Source organism: Impatiens glandulifera, chromosome 3, assembly GCF_907164915.1.
Source record: "Impatiens glandulifera chromosome 3, dImpGla2.1, whole genome shotgun sequence".
Classification (NCBI taxonomy): domain Eukaryota; kingdom Viridiplantae; phylum Streptophyta; class Magnoliopsida; order Ericales; family Balsaminaceae; genus Impatiens; species Impatiens glandulifera.
The window spans coordinates 19,551,550-19,573,691 of NC_061864.1; the positions used below are offsets into that span (position 1 = coordinate 19,551,550).

At 29.2% G+C, this 22,142-nt stretch overlaps 3 protein-coding genes across 4 annotated transcripts; 1 reads left to right on the plus strand and 2 right to left on the minus strand.

Moving 5' to 3' along the window:
* Positions 1 to 1,388: 1,388 nt before the first annotated feature.
* Positions 1,389 to 5,748, plus strand: LOC124928708 (E3 ubiquitin-protein ligase BIG BROTHER-like). 2 transcript variants are annotated; one of them, XM_047468959.1, is made up of 10 exons: positions 1,389 to 1,685; positions 1,802 to 1,868; positions 2,247 to 2,324; positions 2,411 to 2,583; positions 2,898 to 3,354; positions 3,865 to 3,899; positions 4,700 to 4,744; positions 5,082 to 5,209; positions 5,274 to 5,382; positions 5,483 to 5,748. In XM_047468959.1, exons 4-10 carry the CDS (start codon positions 2,422 to 2,424, stop codon positions 5,534 to 5,536), a joined length of 990 nt encoding a protein of 329 aa, XP_047324915.1. In that variant the 5' UTR covers positions 1,389 to 1,685; positions 1,802 to 1,868; positions 2,247 to 2,324; positions 2,411 to 2,421; the 3' UTR covers positions 5,537 to 5,748. The 2 variants fall into 2 exon arrangements, with proteins under 2 accessions (XP_047324915.1, XP_047324916.1); XM_047468960.1 differs by having other exon boundaries at positions 1,389 to 1,681.
* LOC124928707 (aldehyde dehydrogenase family 3 member F1-like) lies at positions 5,735 to 7,814 on the minus strand. The gene is made up of 9 exons (XM_047468958.1): positions 7,594 to 7,814; positions 7,409 to 7,477; positions 7,043 to 7,346; positions 6,851 to 6,972; positions 6,670 to 6,774; positions 6,428 to 6,600; positions 6,271 to 6,361; positions 6,046 to 6,195; positions 5,735 to 5,979 (listed from the first exon to the last, which is right to left on the minus strand). Exons 1-9 carry the CDS (start codon positions 7,804 to 7,806, stop codon positions 5,737 to 5,739), a joined length of 1,470 nt encoding a protein of 489 aa, XP_047324914.1. The 5' UTR covers positions 7,807 to 7,814; the 3' UTR covers positions 5,735 to 5,736.
* Positions 7,815 to 9,108: 1,294 nt separating this feature from the next.
* On the minus strand, positions 9,109 to 13,734 carry LOC124932074 (increased DNA methylation 2-like). The gene is made up of 3 exons (XM_047472680.1): positions 13,671 to 13,734; positions 10,894 to 11,087; positions 9,109 to 9,605 (listed from the first exon to the last, which is right to left on the minus strand). Exons 2-3 carry the CDS (start codon positions 11,081 to 11,083, stop codon positions 9,340 to 9,342), a joined length of 456 nt encoding a protein of 151 aa, XP_047328636.1. The 5' UTR covers positions 11,084 to 11,087; positions 13,671 to 13,734; the 3' UTR covers positions 9,109 to 9,339.
* Between the last annotated feature and the right edge of the window lie 8,408 nt (positions 13,735 to 22,142).

The window sequence follows — 22,142 nt, forward strand, 5'->3', positions numbered from 1 at the left end:
TTAAAATTATTTATGAAAAGAATAATTATGTACGTAAACATTAATATAGTGTTTGAAACATTTTTTTAATACAAATATATTGATTAAGATAATAATTTGTAGAATTTTATATATTAAGACCTACAATATTATAATATATAAAACACGACCGATATAATAACAATGATTAGTAATGTTTGGCTAAGTATTGGTTGTTTGGTTGATCTTAATATTTGTTTAATAGGAAAACCATGGTTGGTTGTTTGGTTGATCTTAACATTTGTTTGATAGTAAACAATTGTTGGTTGAGAAATGAAACAAAATTAAACTATAATCTCAACATATAAATAGAATTTTTTCAATGAAGTTATAAAAATTTAAGTTTATATTCCCGCAGTTAAATCAACTCGCAATTTTTTTTATTACTCCATAGTGTGCCTCATTCAATTTTTAATTCATAATGGAATAAAATGACTAGTTTAAGTTAATTTTGAATTAAGACTTTAAATTAGTAGAAATTTTACGTTCTCAAATAATTGAAATATTATGTGAATTATTTTAATATTTTTGTTCAATATAAATTAAAAAATAGTATTTTTTTTTTAAATCTTAAAAAAGATAGTAATATAATGATAAAATAAAATTATATAATATTTTAATTAATAAATTAAATAATATAATTGATTAAGGTGAAAGTAAATTAATGTTTGATAATGTTGAGATTATTTAAAAAATTCCAACATAAGGTCACTTTAAAATGTTGTAATAATTTTCTCTTATAGTTATTAAATTATAAATATAAAAATAAATTATAATACTTTAATAAATGTATGTATTTTATTTTAAAACATATCTTAAAAAATATAAGAATATAAAATTAAATCATGAAAATATAATATTATATTTTTTTTTAAAACACGAACTTTTATACATTTGAAATCGACAAATCTCTAGTGTAGCGGGTGATATTTAAGAATAATTAGTCGAGAATTGAACTATCCGACTCTCCGAGGACATACCTTACTTTGTGAAATGGTTCATGCATGTTTGTTGCTAAGGAGAACAACTAAATCTTTATTTTTAAATTCCTTAATTTCTAGACCCCTTTACCATTAGCTATATATAAAAAAATGAGAGTATTTTTAAATAACTTAAATATTTCTAAATGGAACCAATAAGCAATAATAACTATTTTTTTTTTAAACTATCTTTTTCTTCTTGGTCGATCATACATATGTAGTATTTAAAATAATATTTAATCGTTTTAATTAAAATAAAAAAGTTAATTAGAAAAAAAGGTTGTATCAAACTAACCCTAATAAAATAATTGTTATCGTAATGAAAATCTATTTAGGAGATTAGTAAATAGTGGAAGTACATGGGTGGTGTTATATAACGCGATGTAGCGAATATTTCCTCTTCCAACGGAGTTCGCGTGTCCGCTAGCCTGCAAATCCTGCATAAAGGAGCTACCTCCAGATCACAGACTAGAGAGAGAGAAGAGAGAGAAAGAGATAGAAAGACAAAAGAAGCTGCCATAACTCTCGCATTTTGTCAAGAGATCAGCGACAAGTAGCTGCTGCTGCTGTTGAGAGAGAAGAAATACAATAGGTTCGTCCGCAGAGGTGTAGTGCAGGCCACCCCGTTCAAACAGAGATCAATGTCGTTTCCTTTAACTCTTTAAACGTATCTATCTATGTATGTATGTATGAACAATCACTCTTCTTCGTGCATTCCGCTCTTACATACACACATTCACACTCATCCTTTCAGTTTTTTTCTCATTTCGATTTGATTCATGTCAACTTTACTCTTATTCCAGCGCTGAAAGCCTGAAACACTTCGGATTTTGCGTTTTTCGTCTTCCGCTGAGGCATCTAAGGAATCAGGTAGCGGTTATGGCGTCATGCGGTTTCTACTTTCCCTTGCCTATTTTTTCGTCTCTTAATACGCTTATTGTTAATAATGCACTTAGGAAACCATGAGATATCAAGTTGAAATTGGAAATTGCAGTGAAATCTGTTGTTTCTTGTAGGTTGTCCTGATCTTTATATCTCGACTGATTTCTATTTTCATATGAGTTAATAATACAGATTCATGTTCTCATTACAGTCCCCCAGGGGAAAATGAAAGAAAGTAATCCGTTTCTGTTTCCTTTGATTGACTCTAGTGTGGAAATCTCTATATAATAGATCATAGTTCAGTTGATCTTTTCATTTTATGTGTTGTCCGAATTTCCAATTAAAACCTACTTTCTGGATGTGCAGAACCTTTTAACTTATAGACTGGAGATTGAAGGATTTGTTGGATGGAATAAGTTGAACTTTTGGCACAAAAGTTATCAGGTTTGTCTATGTTTTATCCTTAAAGTCTATGTTCACCACAGTACTTTGTAAAATCTAACTCTTAAATTGTTCTTTGGGGTTTCTAGGGTTAAATTGTATGAAAGTAAACTGGTACAAGATGAACTGGAACCAACAGATGGATGTTCACTATGTAAATGGAAGCTTTCCTTATAACTCAGCTGGAAGTTATGCAAATTTCTTTGAAGGTCTTGCCTATGAGCATGCCAATTTCATTTTTGCAGATGCTGTTCACTCTCAGGTACTATTACTGAATAGAAGATTATTGTAAGTTTAAAAAGCTGTAATAATCCTTTGACAATATAATTCCTTGTTTCACCTACATCAGTGAAATCTACTATATTTTTTCAATAGTAATAATAACCTTTGCTTTGAAGTAAGAAAAACAAATCACATGCTTTAACTTTTTGTATGAACTTTCACATGCCTTGTATTAAACTATTTCTGGCACTTAGTACAGTGGAGGGGTGAAAATCTGTTACACTTTCTTAGATTTAAGTTAGGTTTATATGACACATTTGTTTCTCATGACAATATGTTGCCTTACTTTTGCAGGAGAGCATGTACCCTCCTCCAATGCAAACAAATTTCTACAAATTTGGCTTATCTGATCAAGGGAATGTTTCCTATTATGATTATAACAATGGACATATCCTCAATGGTCATGCATCCCAAGTACATGAATACACTAGGCACTTTGAGAACTCTCAAGCAATCCACTTGGAGAACTCTCAAGCAATCCACTTGGAGAACTCTCCAGCAATCCACTTGGAGAACTCTCAAGCAATCCACTTGGAGAACTCTCAAGCAATCCACTTGGAGAACTCTCAAGCAATCCACTTGGAGAACTCTCAAGCAATCCACTTGGAGAACTCTCAAGCAATCCACTTGGAGAACTCTCAAGAAATCCACTTGGAGAACTCTCAAGCAATCGCTTGTGAGCAAACAGCTACAGTAACTACACAGTGGGATGAAAATGCTGTTGGAAATACGAATCCTGACCATGCAGAATGTAAGTTGTTTAGATGATGAACTTCACAAATATGTGTTTGTTTTTTTATAGTACCAATATAGACTGTACAGTGGTAAGTGGCATTGAATTAAAGGAGAAGCTATCTAAAAGCATTCTCTTGTCTTTTTTTTCGGTGTTGAAAATATTAGCGCTTGGTTTATGTTCTTATAGCAAATCCAATTATTCATGCTTGTGTGTATTAACTTCGAAAGGATACTGCATCAAGTTTATGTTTGAGATTTATCTGAATAGGAAGGATTTCAAGTTTCTAACAGTTTAGAGGGAATTAATGGAAAAACCATACGATATTTATTCATGCGAGTCTGATAATGGTTTCCCCCTCCATTTTAGATGCCGATATACTTAAGAAAGGGCCTTAATTCTCAATTATTATTTACTCATGTTTGTTAAGTTGTTGTGCTTTTATAATTCCATTTTTCATTCAATAACTTGTGCAATTCTGATTGGATGAGGTTTTGCTTTACTAAATGCTTGTTGGTGGTTTTACAGGTCCCCTAGATCAGCCAAATGATAATGATAGTCAGGTGAAATGCTCTGTTGATTGATATGCAAAACAAATAATTGATTGGTGAATTGATTTTTTTTGCTGTAATTGATGAATGATTCAAGTGTAGTCCATTGTTGAATCTCTTTTCCTTTTTAACAAATTTCACATAAAAAATCATTTTGATGTGGAGATTTTATGCTTGGTTAGTTGGAACTATGTCTTGCTAGCGAATGTGCGTCTTCTATGTGATACATGCTTCTTAAGTCCATCTGAGTGGTTCTAAGGCTAAAACTGTACAAAACATGCATGATTATTTTTTTGAAATTTAAAGTTTCTATTAAACAAAGTCGTTGTAAATTCGACTCCTAATAATACAAACTATATGCATACCATGTTTAGAACACTGAGGCTTGAGTTCAACCATGAGACCATGTTGGATTTGTAAAATAGACATGCACTATACTATCATTTTTCTCTAATGTGGTTGAGAAACTGTCAATTTCTGAAATACCCGTCGCACTAAGTTCAGAAATATTCATTTTCCTAGGAGATCTAAATCCACATCCCAATGGAAAATCTGAAAGAAATCATGTTTTCAAATTAAGCCAACTTTTTTTTTCCTTTTTACATTGCATGGTACTGCATGTTTATGGTCAAGATGAATGGAAAGACCTTCCCACTACATCTTTCAACACTCTTGGAGCCCAATGGTTGCCTGTTGATTGGTTTTAGCTTGCATTTTATCTTTTCTTCATGAACTCTGAATGTGGTCAGTTTGTACAAGGATCATTTGATTATTAGTTATATAACATTTATCCTCTATTTAAAATTTTGCAGGTCATTTGGCAAGACAATGTTGATCTTGACAATATGACTTATGAGGTTTGGCCAATAACTTTCTTCAAGTAGACTTATGAACTTGTTTGATCTTGGGTTATTTGGATTTTGTCAAATAATCCTTTATTCCATTATCATTCACTTCATCAATTAAATAAATCAACAATATACCAAATTACTTTATTTCTTACAAAAGGGTATTTAGTAATTTAACCCAAATAATTCCAAATAACCCCAGATTGAACAAGCTCTAGATTGTAATAATATATCTCACCAAATCATCTTGATGGTTATATTTCAAAACAACCCAAAATAAATTGGTTAACACCATTTTGTCATCCCTCTTAGATACTAAATGCAGAGTATATTCATTCTTCAATAGGAACTTCTCGAACTTGGCGAAGCAGTTGGCACTGAGAACCGAGGGCTCGCTCCAGAACTAATATCTTTACTTCCAGTTCGGAAATTCAAGACTGGCTTCTTCTCCAGAAAGAAATCAAAAATCGAAAGGTAACTGATATTTCAAATTCCCAATACTTGTTTTGTAACTTAAAATATTCATGATTGTCAACAGGTGTGTAATATGTCAAATGGAATACAAAAGAGGTGAAAGACAGATGACCCTTCCTTGCAAACACGTCTACCATGTCGATTGTGGATCAAAGTGGCTTAGTGTCAACAAGGTCTGGGCTTCTTCTTTTTTTTTCTTTTTTTTCTTTCTCATTTTTACTTTTCCATAGGAAATGATTTCAATTCATAATTTTGTGTGTGGGTATTTGACAGGCTTGCCCCATATGTTACACAGAGGTGTTTGGAGTCGACGAATCAAAGCACTAACGGCGTATAATCAAGGCACCTCTCTTTTTCTTCATCTCCTTCTTTTTAAATATACAGTTTCGTCGAGTTTTTAAATAAATAGACTTGATATTGGATTTATAAACTTTGGAGGATTATTGTAGTTTTGATAAGAAACAAGATATTACAGCTGCCATTTGATACAAAAAAGACCAGCCTTATAATAGATATAGAGGGGTTCATCAGTAAGACTTCTTGAAGCCAAGAGCTATTAGAGCTATATTGAGATAATCATAACGGTAACCTGCTTTGAATAGTTGCATCTTCTTGTAGTCCCATGGAGGATATCTGAACCAGAAATCAATCAGATAGCTTCTTCTTACTATGACCTTTTCGTGTGTGAACGCGTCGAAAGAGAACTTCCCGTGGTATTTCCCGAATCCACTTTCCCCCACCCCTCCAAACGGAACAGTATCAATCGCATACTGAAATTTAAAAAAAAAACATTATTGAAACGTTACACGTTTCAGAGACACAGATTCTGTATTTACTTGGACAATTGTGTCATTGAACACCAAGCTCCCCGATGAAGTCTCGTTTATCAGCCTGTTTTGAAGCGTTTTGTCGTGTGTGAATGCGTATATAGCTAGCGGATTTGATCTAGACTTTATAAACTCTACACTGTCTTCGATTCTCTCAAGCTGCATCCATGAAAATCAAGGATGTCATTGACACTTTTAGTCACAGGGCGTACTATATCACGATTTATAACTTACAGTTATTATCGGAAGCAATGGACCGAAAATCTCTTCTGTCATGATTGATGACTTAAGCGGCGGATCGATCAAAATAGTGGGCTCAATGAACCTACACCATAAGATATTATTGTTCAAATGTGTTATAAGGATGTAAGTGGAACTGTCCTTTACTTACAGTCCATCTTTGTCAAAGGAACCACCATGCACGATGGAATCTTTGATCGACGGGTCGTGAAGAAGATCCTCAAACCTCGAGAAATGTTGCTTGTTGATTATTCTTGCTACTGATTTGGTTTCCATCGGATTGTCCCCATATTGTTCTTTGAGTAAGACCTTCATCTCTTCTAACTAAATTCGTCACAAATAATTTTTAGAGACACTCACTTTCAAATATGAGAAGGAAAACCGTTGTCTTACCAAAGTAGACACAAATCGTTTCTCGGTGAGTATGTAATCAATCGCTAGGCATGCCTGACCCGCGCAAACTCCAAATTTCCCGGATAGGATCCGTTTAACCGCCATCTAACATAGAAACAAGAAAAAATCGAACAAAAGTTCCCAAAATGTTGACGAGGTTATTGAACAAGGAAAAGAGGACCTTTTTGTTAGAACACGGAAGAGAATCAACCACGGCGGGACACTTTCCACCCAACTCGAGTATGACAGGCGTTAAATTCTTCACAGCCGCCAACATAACAATACGTCCCACCCGGGCACTACCTAGTATTTTCTCAATACATAACAATTATCAAATTAAAAAAAACAAAAAAATGTTTTAGTGTTTCTATACCTGTGAAGAAGATCTTGTCCCATTTTTGCTGCAAGAGAAGTTCTCCAACCGAAGATCCGCCTTCCATGATCCTAATAGCCGTCTTATCCAAATAAGTACCGACCATCTTTGCCAGAACCGACGAAGAAGACGGTGCAAGTTCCGATGGCTTCAAAACAACGACATTTCCCGACGCTATTGCCCCTATCAACGGCTCTAGCGACAAACCGAAAGGGAAGTTCCATGAAGAAATGATTAGGACAAGACCAAGTGGCTCGGGAACTACTTCTGCTGTTGAAGGAAACGCAGCTAAAGGCATCTTTGCCTGCCAATGCCATGCATTCAATTTAAGAAAATATTAAACAAACTTAAAAAAGTATGAATTACCTTATTGGGTGACATCCATTTGTTTAAGCCTTCAAGTGCATAGTTTACTGATTTAATTGATGTTCCAATCTGAAAAAAAGAAGTCATAAATTTAGTTTTGAACAATTGATTTGTATATAAATAAATGTTTTTATTTCAAAATCATCAACAATAATTACTTTTTAAATAACCGAACAAGCCCGTACCTCGTCTCGAAAGGATTCGGCTGGATGTTTGGAAAGGTCTTGTTGAAGGGCATGAAGTATGTCTTGTTCTTTGTCTTGCAAAAAAGAGAGTATTTGTTTGAGCTGAGACCTTCTCCAAGATGCTTCTCTTGTTTTCCCACTTCTAAAACTATCTCTTAATTCATCTAATTCTCTCTCAATTATTAACTCACTTTTTACCTCTTTTTTCTCCATTTCTTCTTTTCTCATAATACCCATTTTGTCTCTCTATTTGCTTCCATATTTATACCTAATAATTTCAAGATTTTGTTTTCTTTTTCCATTTTTAAAATAGAGTTTATTTTACAAAAAAAAAAAAAAATCATGTTCATTCCAATTTTAACTTAGTGCACCCCTAATAGGATATGAACATGATTTTTTTAAGATAAATTAGAACATAGGATTTTATGCAAAGTAATTATTATTTTTTAATAAATTCAACCATAATCAAACATTACTTCATTCACTTTCTTTTCAATTTATTAACTAATATATTAAAATACTTTATATTTTTTTCCCTCCAAAAAATATTTATTATTATATGTTAATACATTTTACAAAAAAAACCATCTATTTAAAATTATCACTCATCAACATTTTTTAAATAAATTATTACCGAACAAGTTCAGAGTTTGACAAAAAAAAAAAAATAAAAAAAAATAAAAAATCCAACAATCAAACCTAGAAAATAAAAATATCATTTGTAAATACACTGATATAAGAGTTTTGATAGATTCTTATGAGTTTTTTTATTTAGAAAAATTCACTTGCTATATTTCTTTTTTTCAAATTATTATTAAATTTATTAATTAAAATATTAAATATTCTTATTTGATATTATAAATAAAAAAATATTTTACAACCCATTAAAATTGAAAAAGAAAAAAGGCCTTTGTTGATTTAACAAGTTCTTATTTAACTCTTCTTATCCTTATCATGAAGCAACTAATATTTATAATTTATTCACTAAGACACCAAATTATTGAAAAATAATGAAATTCTTATAGCTTGATTAAAGAACTGATTCGTAATATGATAGTGATTTAATCCCATCTATGCTTGAAGTCATTCAAGACTTGGGCTTATTTATTTTGAAAATTAAGGGCATTGTTGTAATACAATTAGGATGTATCGAAATTGTTATTACATTTTTATAGTAACTTCCAATAAAAAGAAAGAAAAAAAGTCATGAATATACTCTTTATTTCAAGTGAAATTATCATCCCTTAAAAATATATATAAATCAAACACATTACACATCATTACATTGAAATACAGAGATTAAAGACAAATTCCATGACATCTTTTGTGGGTGAAATGTATTTATGATTGTATTGTTGAACCACCCCAAGTTGTAGTTGATAAACTCATAATAAATGTTTTCCAAATACTTCCAAATAGTCATATGCCCCGCGAAATAATTTCGCAAAAAATCAAAAGAGACTAGGCAAGTCATTCCAAAATATCGATGTGATAAGACAGTTGACTATTAGAGAATAGAGAATAAACGTTATTTAGACGACCATCATATTGAAAGGATGCGATAAAATACTCTAATACAAACAACCAAAAGTCATCAAGAATATTGCAACAAATCCCTTCTTCACATACCAATTTGTTTAAGCATTAATCCAGTCCAATCCAGCCCTTTCTCAGATGGAAAAAACACAATTTAACTAATTAAACACTCACTGAAGAAGAAGAAGAATGTTTTTTTTTTACCTTTGATCAGTTATTATTAGACAGTTTCTTTATCTTATTCATATCTTTCATAATCACAATGTTCAGAATCCCATCGTCTCCAAAACTGGGCTGGAATAGCCTCGGATCAACCACACTCGGCAAGAAATATGTCAGAGAGAATGGTCCAACTGGTGGAAGCTCCTGCACTATCACTCCTAGGGGTATAGAAGCTCCCTTAAAGATTTTCGATTCCATCATACATCCTTCAACTACGACTTTACCTGTTTTCTGAACGATGACGGATAGCTTGCCTGAACAGTACAAAAAATAAAATTAAGAACCGGATCACTTTTCAATTCTCAATTCTCACTAATTAATGACAGTCCACTAAAATCAACATCCTCATGGTTAAATCGATAGTCAAATTTATTTTATTAGTGATATCTGAATCAATCTAGTGATAGTTATCTGCGTCCTACCCACACTTGGATACAAAAATTCTGGATAAAAAATTGTATCAGTTTGGATTCGGGTTATTTAAGTAACCTTATTCAGTTGGAGTTATGAAAAGGGTATTAACGTAAAATGAAAAGACAACTTTTATAAAAAGAAACAGAGGGTATTTTGGTAATTTAAAACAATGATTTGAATGATGGGAGAATGAATGAAAAGATGGTAGGTTATTTGTGGATAATTCAAATAACCAATCCGAGCATGGCCATTAAAAAATTTATTGGTGCTATAACCAGATGGGGATACTAAAAGAGTAAGAAAATGGAAGTGTTTCCAAATATATGAAAAAAAGGTCAAAACGGAAATACAATGACTACCATCTTAGAATTCAAGACATCACAACTAAAAAAACAACCTAGTGAATCTCGAAGAAAATATTGGTCATTAGTGGTATCCTAATCCTTTCATAGAAGAATTCAAATATCAAGCATCAATCTAACTCTTAATATGTAAGAGAAATAATGCATTTTCTTAAATGTATTTAATTGGCCTCATTTAGCAATATATGTTGGTGTATCTACTACATGGATTGATTTGATAAAAAGACTTCCACGCAAACATTCGCATGTACACAACACTTGAAAAACATAACTAAACTCAGAGACAAATTCAGAAATTTATTTGTTGTTATTCATCTGAATCAGGATACACGAGCATAAAATGTAATTAGGCCTTGTTTGATGAAGTATTATTTGGATTATCCCATCATCAATCAAATCATTAATAAAACACTAAATATCCTTACTTTAGTTTAAATAATATTTAAAAATATTCAATACAGATTATTTCAGACATTTAACCCAAAACCCACTATCCCATCTAACAAGGTTATTTAACAAAAAAAAATCAGATTATTTAAATGTAAAATCCTACATCAAACAAGCTCTAAGTGTTTACAACTGGGGCCAGTAATAACAAATCTAATTAAAAGGGAAGTGTAAAATCAATCTCTTTAAAGTTTCAATAAAGTATCTGAAATCCAATAATAACTGTGTTGTTTTGCATTAATAGTTCGAGGCAAAATGTTTTTATTTTTTTATTTTTTGAGAACGAGGGCAAAAGGAGTTTACAGAAGAGAGAACTTACTGATGTCATGACGAATGCCTGGGAGAGCGACCTGGAGAATGTAGGCATCATCACATTCTCCCGAATTAAACATGCCAACAGCTAGTCCATGCCTGGCATGTTTTGCATTATCTACAAGAGTCAGTTGAGGATCACATCCTCCTTCTCGACCTTGGAGCTCTTCAGCCTTCATCTCCTTGTTATGTTTCATAATCCTTCATGGAAGTTCATATCAAATATCATAACTATTTGCACAAGCAGATCTATTTTCCAGTATCTGAGATAACCATTCATCAAACCAGCAAGCCAAGTATAGCTAATTCTTGTAGGAGTACAAGTGTAATATTTATACTTTGAAAACAATAAATTAATAGCTATATAAAACTCCAATACCCGCTTAGATTATATTTTTAAGTCACATAATTTCCTTTCAAAATTTTATAAACAATCATATGTTCGTAACAAACTTCATGAATATCGAGCCTATTTGTTATTGGATCATAATCTAGGAAAATCTATATTTGTCATGATTGTCAAAAATTAAAATGACCTAAGAAAATAATATGGATCATAATACATCAAATCATTTTTATACAAAATGAAGTAAGATAACACTCTAATCTATAATATGATCCAAAAAATAACTTTTAGACTAAATGAAGCCAAAAACCACTATCCTCTCATCGTGATATAGAAAACAATCTTAAACCTAAACAAAAAATTATTTTGAAAATTTCCCAATGGGATTGTGATTGTGAAATAGTAATAGTTTCCAAATAACTCAATAATAAACGCAACGAGTAACGTAAATACCTGGTCCATATAACAAAAGTTTTAAGGTCTTAGTAACCAAAATGACTGTTCTTTTAGGAGAGATAGTAGGTTTCAAGAGTCTTGTAGTATTTAGATAAAATATTTTTTAGAAAAGGCGAAGGCAAAAGGAATGCATATGACATCTAAAGAATAAGAGAAAGAACAACATGGGATAGAGGGAGTGTACAATAATACCAAAAGGAGATCACAGAAAAAAAGTCATAGAAGAGTAAAAATTTGTACTGGGATGAATTAACCTAGGTCATGTTGCAGGAGAAATAAGGAACAACTTTCCCTGATCTGAAATACACATCGATTCAGTAGAGATGATGTAGCTCAAAGTGTACAACTGATGTTGAAATGATTATATATAGCCAAAGATAACTCAACTAGTTAAGATGTTCATCAAAGGCAAAAATGAGCTCTAAGTCTAACAAGATCACATTAGCACTGGCCGCTGAGACTCTTAACATGCTGCAATGTCTCAAGAATTCCAGAAAAGTTACCCATAAGGGATGTTTACAATAACGAAATACTCAAATACCCATAAGAGTGATGTTTTCAATCATTGTTGCATATACAAAGAGACCACTAATTGGGTTTATCTCCTCTATTTATACACTTATCGCATTAGGTTTGCCATCTGTTACAGATATCTTAAGGTTCAGAGTCACTAATCCTAATGAATCATCTGAATAAACGCCCACACATTATTGATTTACCTTTCATATCCCTACACATTTGTAATCTTGAAAGTCAATGTATATAGGATATTTGATACCCCTCTTTCTAAGGATTATAATCACAGGACCACCATATACCATCCAAAACAGATTAGTCACGGGTCCTGTTTCATTTCCATTTCGCTTGCAACATAAAATTGAACGTTCCTCACATTCATAATAATTATCTATTCTAATAAAAGGTTTACCCTTTTCTCAAAATAAAAAACTTTAGGAAACAAATGTAATGGATGTAGCTAATAACTATCACTTTCAACCGTCCATTCTGAATTACTTATGGGTTAACTTGATTCCTTCCCACACTCATTTTCTCTGAGTTTACGTGTCATATGTTTCTTTGTATACAAAAATGAACCAGCAAACATGATTTGAAATGTCTGCAACTCCAAAAATGGGATTGTATCACAAACAATGAAGGAAGCACTGCCATCTCATTATCAATCTAAAGGAGATGAACTCATAAAGCAAGAGAATGAACTTCAAGCTAATATAAGACTAATGAAGAATGTCTGTTGAGAACTAGGGGGAGATGGAAGTTTGATTAAAGCTTGTCCACGTCGATCTAAGCTCCTCTGATTTGGTGCTTTGATTTCGTGTTCTCTATTGCTTTTTTTGATGCTTTTCTTGTTGATGCGTGATTTGGATTATTAGGGTTTGGTTTTGTCCACGCTAGTTGGGGTCAAACTCTTTTTCAAAAGGAAGAAAAAACATTAGGGGAAGATGAACTTTATGAACCTTAAAATTATTATTTTTTTTTATCTATAGATGTAGAATTTTGGTTGATTATTGACAAGAGGTGACTAAATGGTTACATGAACTTAGCTGAAAACGAGCAAATAATGATTCAATCAGCAAGAAAGCTGCAATTTTTTTTTCCTAAGGCAGATTCAAACTGATAATCTATTTAGGTCTAGAAACATGCATATTACGACTAGGAAACAAAGCAGATCCCAAAACATATGATCAACACAACAGTCGTCTAAGTCAGAAACACAAGTATCTTATAGGCAATTGACTTATTCAGACGATTGTAATGCTTGATGAAACTCTAATGTGAATCGAGAAAGTAAAAAGAACGAAAACCAACCTTTGTTATTCAACAAAAAACAGATAGATAGCAAGAGCACGACAGATAAAGAGATTTGAGCGACTTCAAATAGATTTAAAAGTGGAGGGACTTCAAATGGAGAGTAACTGCCAATGGAATGAACCTGGAGCGAGCGAGCGAGAAGAACTACTTACACTTTCGACGACGATTCACTGATGAAGCCGGGAACAGGACTGCTACATAAACTGAAAACCCTTAATTTAATAAGACTCATTTTTATCCCTAAATTTGGATAAAAAATATTTAAAAATAACTTATTCAAATAATTCAATATCTAAATTTTCAAAATTCTTAATTTATTTTAATAAAATTATTAAGTTCTCTAATATGCAAAGTTATAAAAAGTTAACCCCGCAAAATTGTCGCCATAAAACATTAAATAAGTTATAAATTAATGAGTAATTATTGAGCTAAAGATTAAAAGGAGAATTTAGTTATTTATCTATTTTTTAATTTTTTATTATTAAATTATTATAAATATTTTTTAAAATTATATATATATATATATATTTGTTATATATATATATATATTTATTTAGTTTTTTTATTTATATATACATATATGTTTATTTTATTTTAATATATATATATATATATAAAGAAAGTGAAAATTAATATAATGTTTTAATTATTTATTTTTTGTTGTGCTCATTATTTTATTTAATCCTATTTATTATAAACACATAATTTTTATAATAATTAATTATATTATAATTAATTAAAATGGTTACTCATTTATTTACTGTTTAAAGTAAATACAATTAAACTTTTTTTTAAAGTAATACCTTGAAACCTGGAAAAAGTATTATTATATTTAAAAATAAGAATTAATCAAATACAATAATCTAAAATTACTTTTTATTATGAATAATTATACCTAAAAATTAGATTTATGCATATAAAAAAAAATTACAATGTACATGTATAACAGCATGTTGTGTATAGAAACTCAATAGTTTAAAATTTATTGTAATTATGTATTAATAAATATAATATAAAGTTAACCATATAATGTTTAAGAGACTAAAAAGTTAAGACTTTGATATCATCTGAAATTTCAGATAATTTGAGTTTAATCCGAAACCATAATTGTAAAATGTTATATTATTACTTTTTTAATTTAAAAAAAATATATATTTTTATTGTAATTCAAAAATATTAATTATTGAACATACAACCTAAAATAAAATGATAATACTATATATATATATTCTCTATTTCGTTGGAAGGAAGTATTTGTAAGGTGTTTAATTTTAAAATTTTGTATATACAATAAATAAACAAATTATATTTTATATTAGTTATAAAATTATAACTCATTACAAGTCTTTATTAAAACTTTTATTCCATTAATACCTTTTTCTCTGTCTTCATCTTTCTTATTTCTCCTTTCCTTCACTTGCCTGAATTATCAGCAACACCTGATTTTGAGATCGAACTATACATACTCTTTTATTATCCCTAAGTATAAGATCAAGGATCTAGATTAAAAGGGATAACATATAACTCCAGTGGATAGAATTCTTTATGACATTAGCATTAGAAGAATTATGGTTTCAACTATTTCATTGAAAAATCTTCAAAGCCATTTTGGATGTTTGTTTAAGTGGTTCTATATGATTTTTTTTATTATTTAAAAGAGAACTAGAATGACACCCTACATTTATTGCCCTAGGGAGATTTTATATGACTTAATTCTTATAATCGTCATGATTTGTGCTGCAACATCTATGTTTGGAAAACCTATAAAATTGTAATTCAATTCTAATTCTAATGTTAGTAAAAATATACTAAAAGTATTTTTTTATATATATTATTTATTTTATTAAAATATTAGTTTAACATAACCAATTAAGATAGTTAAGTGTTAAAAGTTTTTTTACGTTTTAATTCTCATTAAAAAAAATAAAAAAAAAATATCTGTATATATTATAAAAATTATTGGTACGACATTTTGATTTTTTAAATTCAAAAAAAATATTAGTTCCAAATGTTAACTTTCTAAATTAAAAAATAGAAAAATTATCGATTGAAAAAATTAATCATGTTTTAAATAATAAGTTATTTTGTTTGAAAAACATGAAAAAAAATAAATTTGGAATTACAAGCTAAAAATAATAGAATTATGACTTATAAAATTACACTAAATTAAATTCCATTAAAATTTTAATTTTAATTCTTAATATTAACATGTCTACCAAATCTAAGAATTGAAATTGGATCCCCAATTCCAATTTCAATATCAATTACACGGTTACTAAACAGATTATAGTTTTAGTATTTTTTTTTATTCTCTTGAAAAATCTTCAGCTAAAGTCGAGAGTATTGCTGCTTCAGTATGTGAACCTTAGTGGATTATTTATATCCTGACTAATTTTGATGTTTCTCCTCAATTGAGGATTCATTTATGACGTGATAATCAAGTTGCAATAAATATTTTCGCTAATTAGGTGTATAATGAGCTAACTAAACACTTCGAGCCGAATAAGTTCAAAGAAGGATTTATCACTCCAAAAATATTCATACATCTTCTTAAATTGCAGACATATTTAAGAAGGTTCTTGATCCTAAATGCTTTCAAATTTTTTTTCTAAGTTAGGCTATTGGATTTCCATCCAGCTCCCCATGAAGGGGGATTTATTGAATTACTTCCTTATTTGTTATTTCCCACTTAGCTTGTTTTTTAATTTGTTAAATGATAACTATTAGATTGTTAAAAATTAATTTGTTAGATTGTTATAAATTAACTCTTATAGAATATATTTTTTTATTTCTCTGTATAGTAATAAAGTATAAAATAAATAAGAGAAATTATTTATTTATCTCCTATTAATTAAGCTAAATATAATAATTAATTCCTAAGTTATTTTTTCTATTACTATTATAAATTATAAATAAATAGAATATTATAAATATTATAAATTATAAACGGATAGAATATTGTAAAGATTACTAATTCAATCAATAATATTATTTTAATCTTTCTTTTTAAAAACTCAATTAAATAGTTCTGGTTTATTTCATCAATTCTAGAAATCAAACTTGGTATCAGATTTTATAATTATAAGGGAAAACTCTCGAAATGATTTCAATGAAAGAACAATATCACTTCTCAATTCTATCAATAATACCTAGAAGCGTAAAACTTGATAAACATAACTATATCTATTAGAAATCACAAGTTACTCCAATCATGATAGGTTATAATTTTATGGATATAGTAGAAGAGAATATTGAAACTCCTCCCAAATTTCTTCAAGAAACAGATAATCAAAATAATACAATTCAAATCAAGAATTCAAAATTTAAACAATGGCGTATCCAAGATAAAATGATACTTGCATGACTCTTTTCAACATTGACCGACGAGATTCGTCAACAAGTCTCAAAATCATCTTCGGTGCAAGAAATTTGGGAAACCCTAAAGAAAATATATATTTCTCAATCAAAGAGCCAACTATTTCAGTTACGGAATCAACTCCTAAACGCACACAAAGGTAGTAACTCTCTTTTTAACTTCATTCAACATATCAAAAATCTGTCAGATACACTTAATGATGCCGGACAATATGTTTCTAATCAAGATCTACAACTAACTTTACTCACCGGGCTTAGAAACGAATTCGAGTCGATGATATGTGTTATAACTTTCAGACAAGATCTATCGTTTAATGAGATGACAAATATCTTTCTAAATCATGAACAACGACTCATATTCAAGAAAAGAAAATTTCATTATGAAAATATTTCGCCCTCAAACGTTTTGGCGAATGTTGCTTATATTTATGGGCATGGAAGCGGAAAGAACCAAAGACAAAACCGAGACTATAATCGTCCACAATGTAATTTTTGTCATAAAATTTGTCATCGCTCCGAAAGTTATCTATATATATATAATGATGCTTAATTTTTAAAGTGTCCGGATTGCCGGGTCGAGAGCAGTGATTAATTTGGATACTTGGGTCGGATTGTGGGTTGACCCGTTTTTAAATTTAAAACGGTTAAAAATAAAATTAAAAATGCTAGAAGTATGTTTCGAACTTGCAACCTAACAAAACAAGTACAACTCTTTAACCAATTAGGCTACAAAGACTTTATATTTTAAATTTAACACCAAATTTGATAAACGCGGGACGTTTTAATATTAATATAAGTTCAACTTTTTAACTAACTAATCTATATATATATAATGATGCTTAATTTTTAAAGTGTCCGGATTGCCGGGTCTAGTATTTGGGTCGGATTGTGGGTTGACCCGCCTTTAAATTTAAAACGGTTAAAAATAAAATTAAAAATGCTAGAGGTATGTTTCGAACTTGCAACCTAACAAAACAAGTACAACTTTTTAACCAACTAGGCTACAAAGACTTTATATTTTAAATTCAACACCAAATTTGATAAACGCGGGACGTTTTAATATTAATATAAGTTCAATTTTTTAACTAACTAATCTATATATATATATAATGATGTTGAGTAAATGAATATTTGGGTCGGATTGTGGGTTGACCCACCCATAAACTTAAAACGGTTAAAAATAAAATTAAAAATGTTATCCATAATTTTTTTCACGGTTTTTTATATTATTACTCGTGCAAATGCACGGGCTAAATGCTAGTTTTTATAATCCATCTTGTTAAATATGTAATATACAAGGACATAGTGCTCTTGAGTGCCTTCATTTTAATCCTTCTACAAATCCTACAACAATGTTAGTTACATCATCTACTATTATAGATCCAACTTGGTGTCTAAATTCATGTGTTACCGACCATATTACTTCCGATCTTAATAATCTACACGTACATGCTCCTTATACAAGTACTCAAACTATTAAAGGCGGAAATGGTATGCCTCTGAATATTTATAATATTGGTACCACTAAAGTTTTAAATCAGTAAAAATATCTCTACTTATGTAATATATTACACGTTCTGGATATTACTAAAAATCTGATGAGTGTCGCGAGATTTTCATCAGATAATAATGTATTTTTTGAATTTCACCCGAATGTTTGTCTTATTAAAGACCGAGATACGAAGATAGTGTTTTTTAAGGGATTATTCAAGAACGAACTTTATTGCATTGAACCTACTGAAAGTTCGTTTTCAACATATTCTAATAAACAAGTGTTTATTGGTATTCGATCTCCGACTCAAATTTGGCATTCACAACTTGGACATCCTTCTAGCGCTACTACATCTTTAGTTATATCACACTTTAAGTTACCAGTTTCAGGTAGTAATACTATTTCTTTTTGTGAATCATGTCAATATGGGAAAGCACATAAACTACCTTTTTCAGCTTCAAAATCTATATATATAGCTCCTTTAGACCTAATTCATTGGAATATTTGGGGACCTCCTCTTGAATTTCCGTGTACTAGTTGTCGTTATTTTGTACATTTTGTGGATGATTTTAGTAAATTCACATGGATATATCCGCTAAAAAAAAGTTGGATGTTTTGAATACGTTTATCAACTTTCTTCGACTTGTTGAAAATTTATTTAGTCGTAAAATCAAAATATTGCAAACTGATTGGAGAGGAGAATATAGAAATTTTAAATCATTAACGGATAATCATGGTATTTTACATCGTTTATCTTGCCTACATACTAGTGAGCAAAACAATATTACTGAATGGAAAGTTCGTCATATTACAGAAACTGGTCTCACTTTATTGACTCATGCATCTATGCCACTACATTATTGGAGTGAAGATTTTGAAATAGACACATATCTTATCAATCGTCTTCCTACTCCGACATTACATCAATGTTCACCATTCGAGACTATATTTAACTCTTCTCCTGACTATGGTTCTTGTTATCCACTCACACGACCGTACAATTAATGCAAACTCAATTTTCATACTACTGAATGTAGTTTCCTTGGTTACAGCTCATCTCACAAAGGTTATAAGTGTCTTCACATTCCGTTTGGACGAATATTTATCTCTCGACATGTCATTTTTGACGAACTCACTTTTTCTTTCAAAAGTAAGGACCTTATGCACTTGTTTAAACCACAAGAAAATAATGAGACATCTCTTCCAACAACTATACTTAATTCATCAATACCACCTCTATTATCTCATATCACTTCATCGTCTCCACCATCACCATCTTCGACCTCCACAACATCATCAAACACTATATCATATTCTTGTACTACTATTACCGTTCCTTCAACACAACCAATTATCACAACAGTTAATGAACCTAAATCTTCTACTCATCAGATGATTACACGCAATAAAGCACGATCTATGTCATCGTTAGCTCTCACTACTACTTCTTCGACTACTATACACCTACAAGTTTTATCAAAGCTAATAAGGATCCGCAATGACGTTTTGTCATGACAAATGAATACAATGCTCTTATTCAGAATAAAACATGGTCTCTTATTCCCCGTACACCATCTCATAATTTTGTTAGATATAAATGAGTTTTCAAACTCAAGCATAAAGTTGATGGGTCTATTGATCGACATAAAGCACGTTGTTATTTCAAATTAGTTATCTTTTTTATTACTATTATAAATAGATAAACTATTGTAAAAATTACTAATTCAATTAATAATATTATTTCAATTTTCTCTTCAAAAACTAAATCAAATAGTTTTTATTAATTTTATCAATTCTAGAAATCAAATTTATAGACAATTATATCACTAACTTTGTATTTAAAAGCAAAGCTAATATTTTAAATGAATAACAAGTTTTTTTTTAAATTATTCATCTTTTTCATTGTTCTCTAAATTTTCATATTCAAAAATTGTAAGTAAAAGTTATCGTCCCTTCAAATATATAGAGAGAAATGAAAGTGAAAGTGAAGTTTAAAGGAGATATAATGGTTAGCTAAAAAAACAAAATTTCTTCTCTCTTTTTACACTTTTTTATTATTTTTATTTTTCTAGACAATTACAATATGTCACATTATTTACTTTTTCATTCTTTTTCTCAATTTCCCTTCCCGTCACTTTTTATATATATAAATACATTGAAAAGTAATGACATAAAAAAATAATAATAATAGGGAGAGAGAATTTGATAGAGAGAATGGAAGAGAATGATATATCACTATATCAATAGTTAGAAAAAAAAATAAAAGGTAAGGAGAGAAGAGAGATAAATTTTATTATTTTTTTCAACCAATTAAAATGCGTGTTATTACGGCATCCCATCTTCCAAATTCACCCCTAAATCATTTCTAAAAATAAATTGTAATGAAAGTGTATTCAATGATGTTTTGAAAGGGTAATTAGACTAGTTGAGTAAGCATAATTTAAAAGATATATTTTTTATTTTCTCTCCATTAATAATCTCTTCTATTTATTAATAATTTATCTCTTTTTTATTTATTAATAATTTTTCTCTTTTTACCTAATAATTTTTAAATATATATTTATATATTTGTTCTTTTTCTCTTTTCACCTACTAATTTGTAAATATATATTTATATATTTTATTTATTAACTTATTTATTTATATATTTTTTAGATTAATAACATATAGAATGAATAAATAAATAAATAAAATATATAAATATATATGCTTTAAAATATAATATATATATATATATATATATATATATATATATTGTTTATAGTAATAACACGAAGAATGAATAAGTTAAATAATAAAAAAATTTAAATTTAGTAAAAAGAAAAAACAATTGTGAAAAATCATTTGCAAAGACTGAAAAAAAAGTCATTTATTATCAATTATTTTTAATATTAAATTATATTATTTTTACTATAAATTATATTAATTTTACTATAAATTATATTTTATTTTTAATTTATCTGTTAGATATGAAGTTTGAGATGTCATAAAAAACAAAAATTGTAATTATATTTTGTTGTTTAATTTTGTAAGAATATTTAGATCATACACTTTTTAATAGTATTTAAATGTATGTTTTTGATAAATATATTTCATTACTACTCTTCTTCAATTAAATTCTGCAAATTTATTGTTAAAGAGAATATTTTTTTAATTAAGTATAATACAATTAAATTTATTTATTTAATATTATTGAACACAACAATAAATAAATAAATAAAAAAAACATTCACTTTCTTTATATATATATATATATATATATTAATAAATTTATATATCTCAAAATATATATAAATTTAAAACATATTAATATATTAATAATTTTATAAAATTATTTATATTAATTTAATAATAAAAAGATTATGATAGAAAAATTAATAAATATTTTTTTAATAATAAAAAATTGAAGATAAAAAATTTATCAAATGTTTTTTTTAATAGTAAAAATTAAATAGAGAAAATATTAAATACATTTCTGATAACATGTACAATTCAAAATTGATAGAGATTAAAGACAAATTCCATCTTTTGTGGGTGAAATGTACTTATGATTGTATTGTTGAACCACCCCCAAGTTGTAGTTGATAAACTCATAATAAATGTTTTTCAAATAGTTTTTTTTGCCTATTGATCTTTCAATATACTAGTCATATAGAAGCGAAAGGATTTAGCACAAATTCAAAAGAGACTAGGCAAGTCATCCCAATATATCTTAGACGAGGATCACATTGAAAGGATGCTGCGACAAAATACTCAG

Coding starts and splice junctions, on each gene's coding strand:
- LOC124928708 (XM_047468959.1), top strand. CDS start 2,422: ATGAAAGTAAACTGGTACAAGATGAACTGGAACCAACAGATGGATGTT. Junction 3,900..4,699: donor CAAATGATAATGATAGTCAG/GTGAAATGCTCT, acceptor AAAATTTTGCAG/GTCATTTGGCAAGACAATGT. Junction 5,210..5,273: donor AAGAAATCAAAAATCGAAAG/GTAACTGATATT, acceptor GATTGTCAACAG/GTGTGTAATATGTCAAATGG.
- LOC124928707 (XM_047468958.1), bottom strand. CDS start 7,806: ATGGAGAAAAAAGAGGTAAAAAGTGAGTTAATAATTGAGAGAGAATTA. Junction 7,478..7,593: donor CCGAATCCTTTCGAGACGAG/GTACGGGCTTGT, acceptor TCTTTTTTTCAG/ATTGGAACATCAATTAAATC. Junction 6,775..6,850: donor TTCCGTGTTCTAACAAAAAG/GTCCTCTTTTCC, acceptor TTTCTATGTTAG/ATGGCGGTTAAACGGATCCT.
- LOC124932074 (XM_047472680.1), bottom strand. CDS start 11,083: ATGAAACATAACAAGGAGATGAAGGCTGAAGAGCTCCAAGGTCGAGAA. Junction 9,606..10,893: donor AGGCATTCGTCATGACATCA/GTAAGTTCTCTC, acceptor TGTACTGTTCAG/GCAAGCTATCCGTCATCGTT.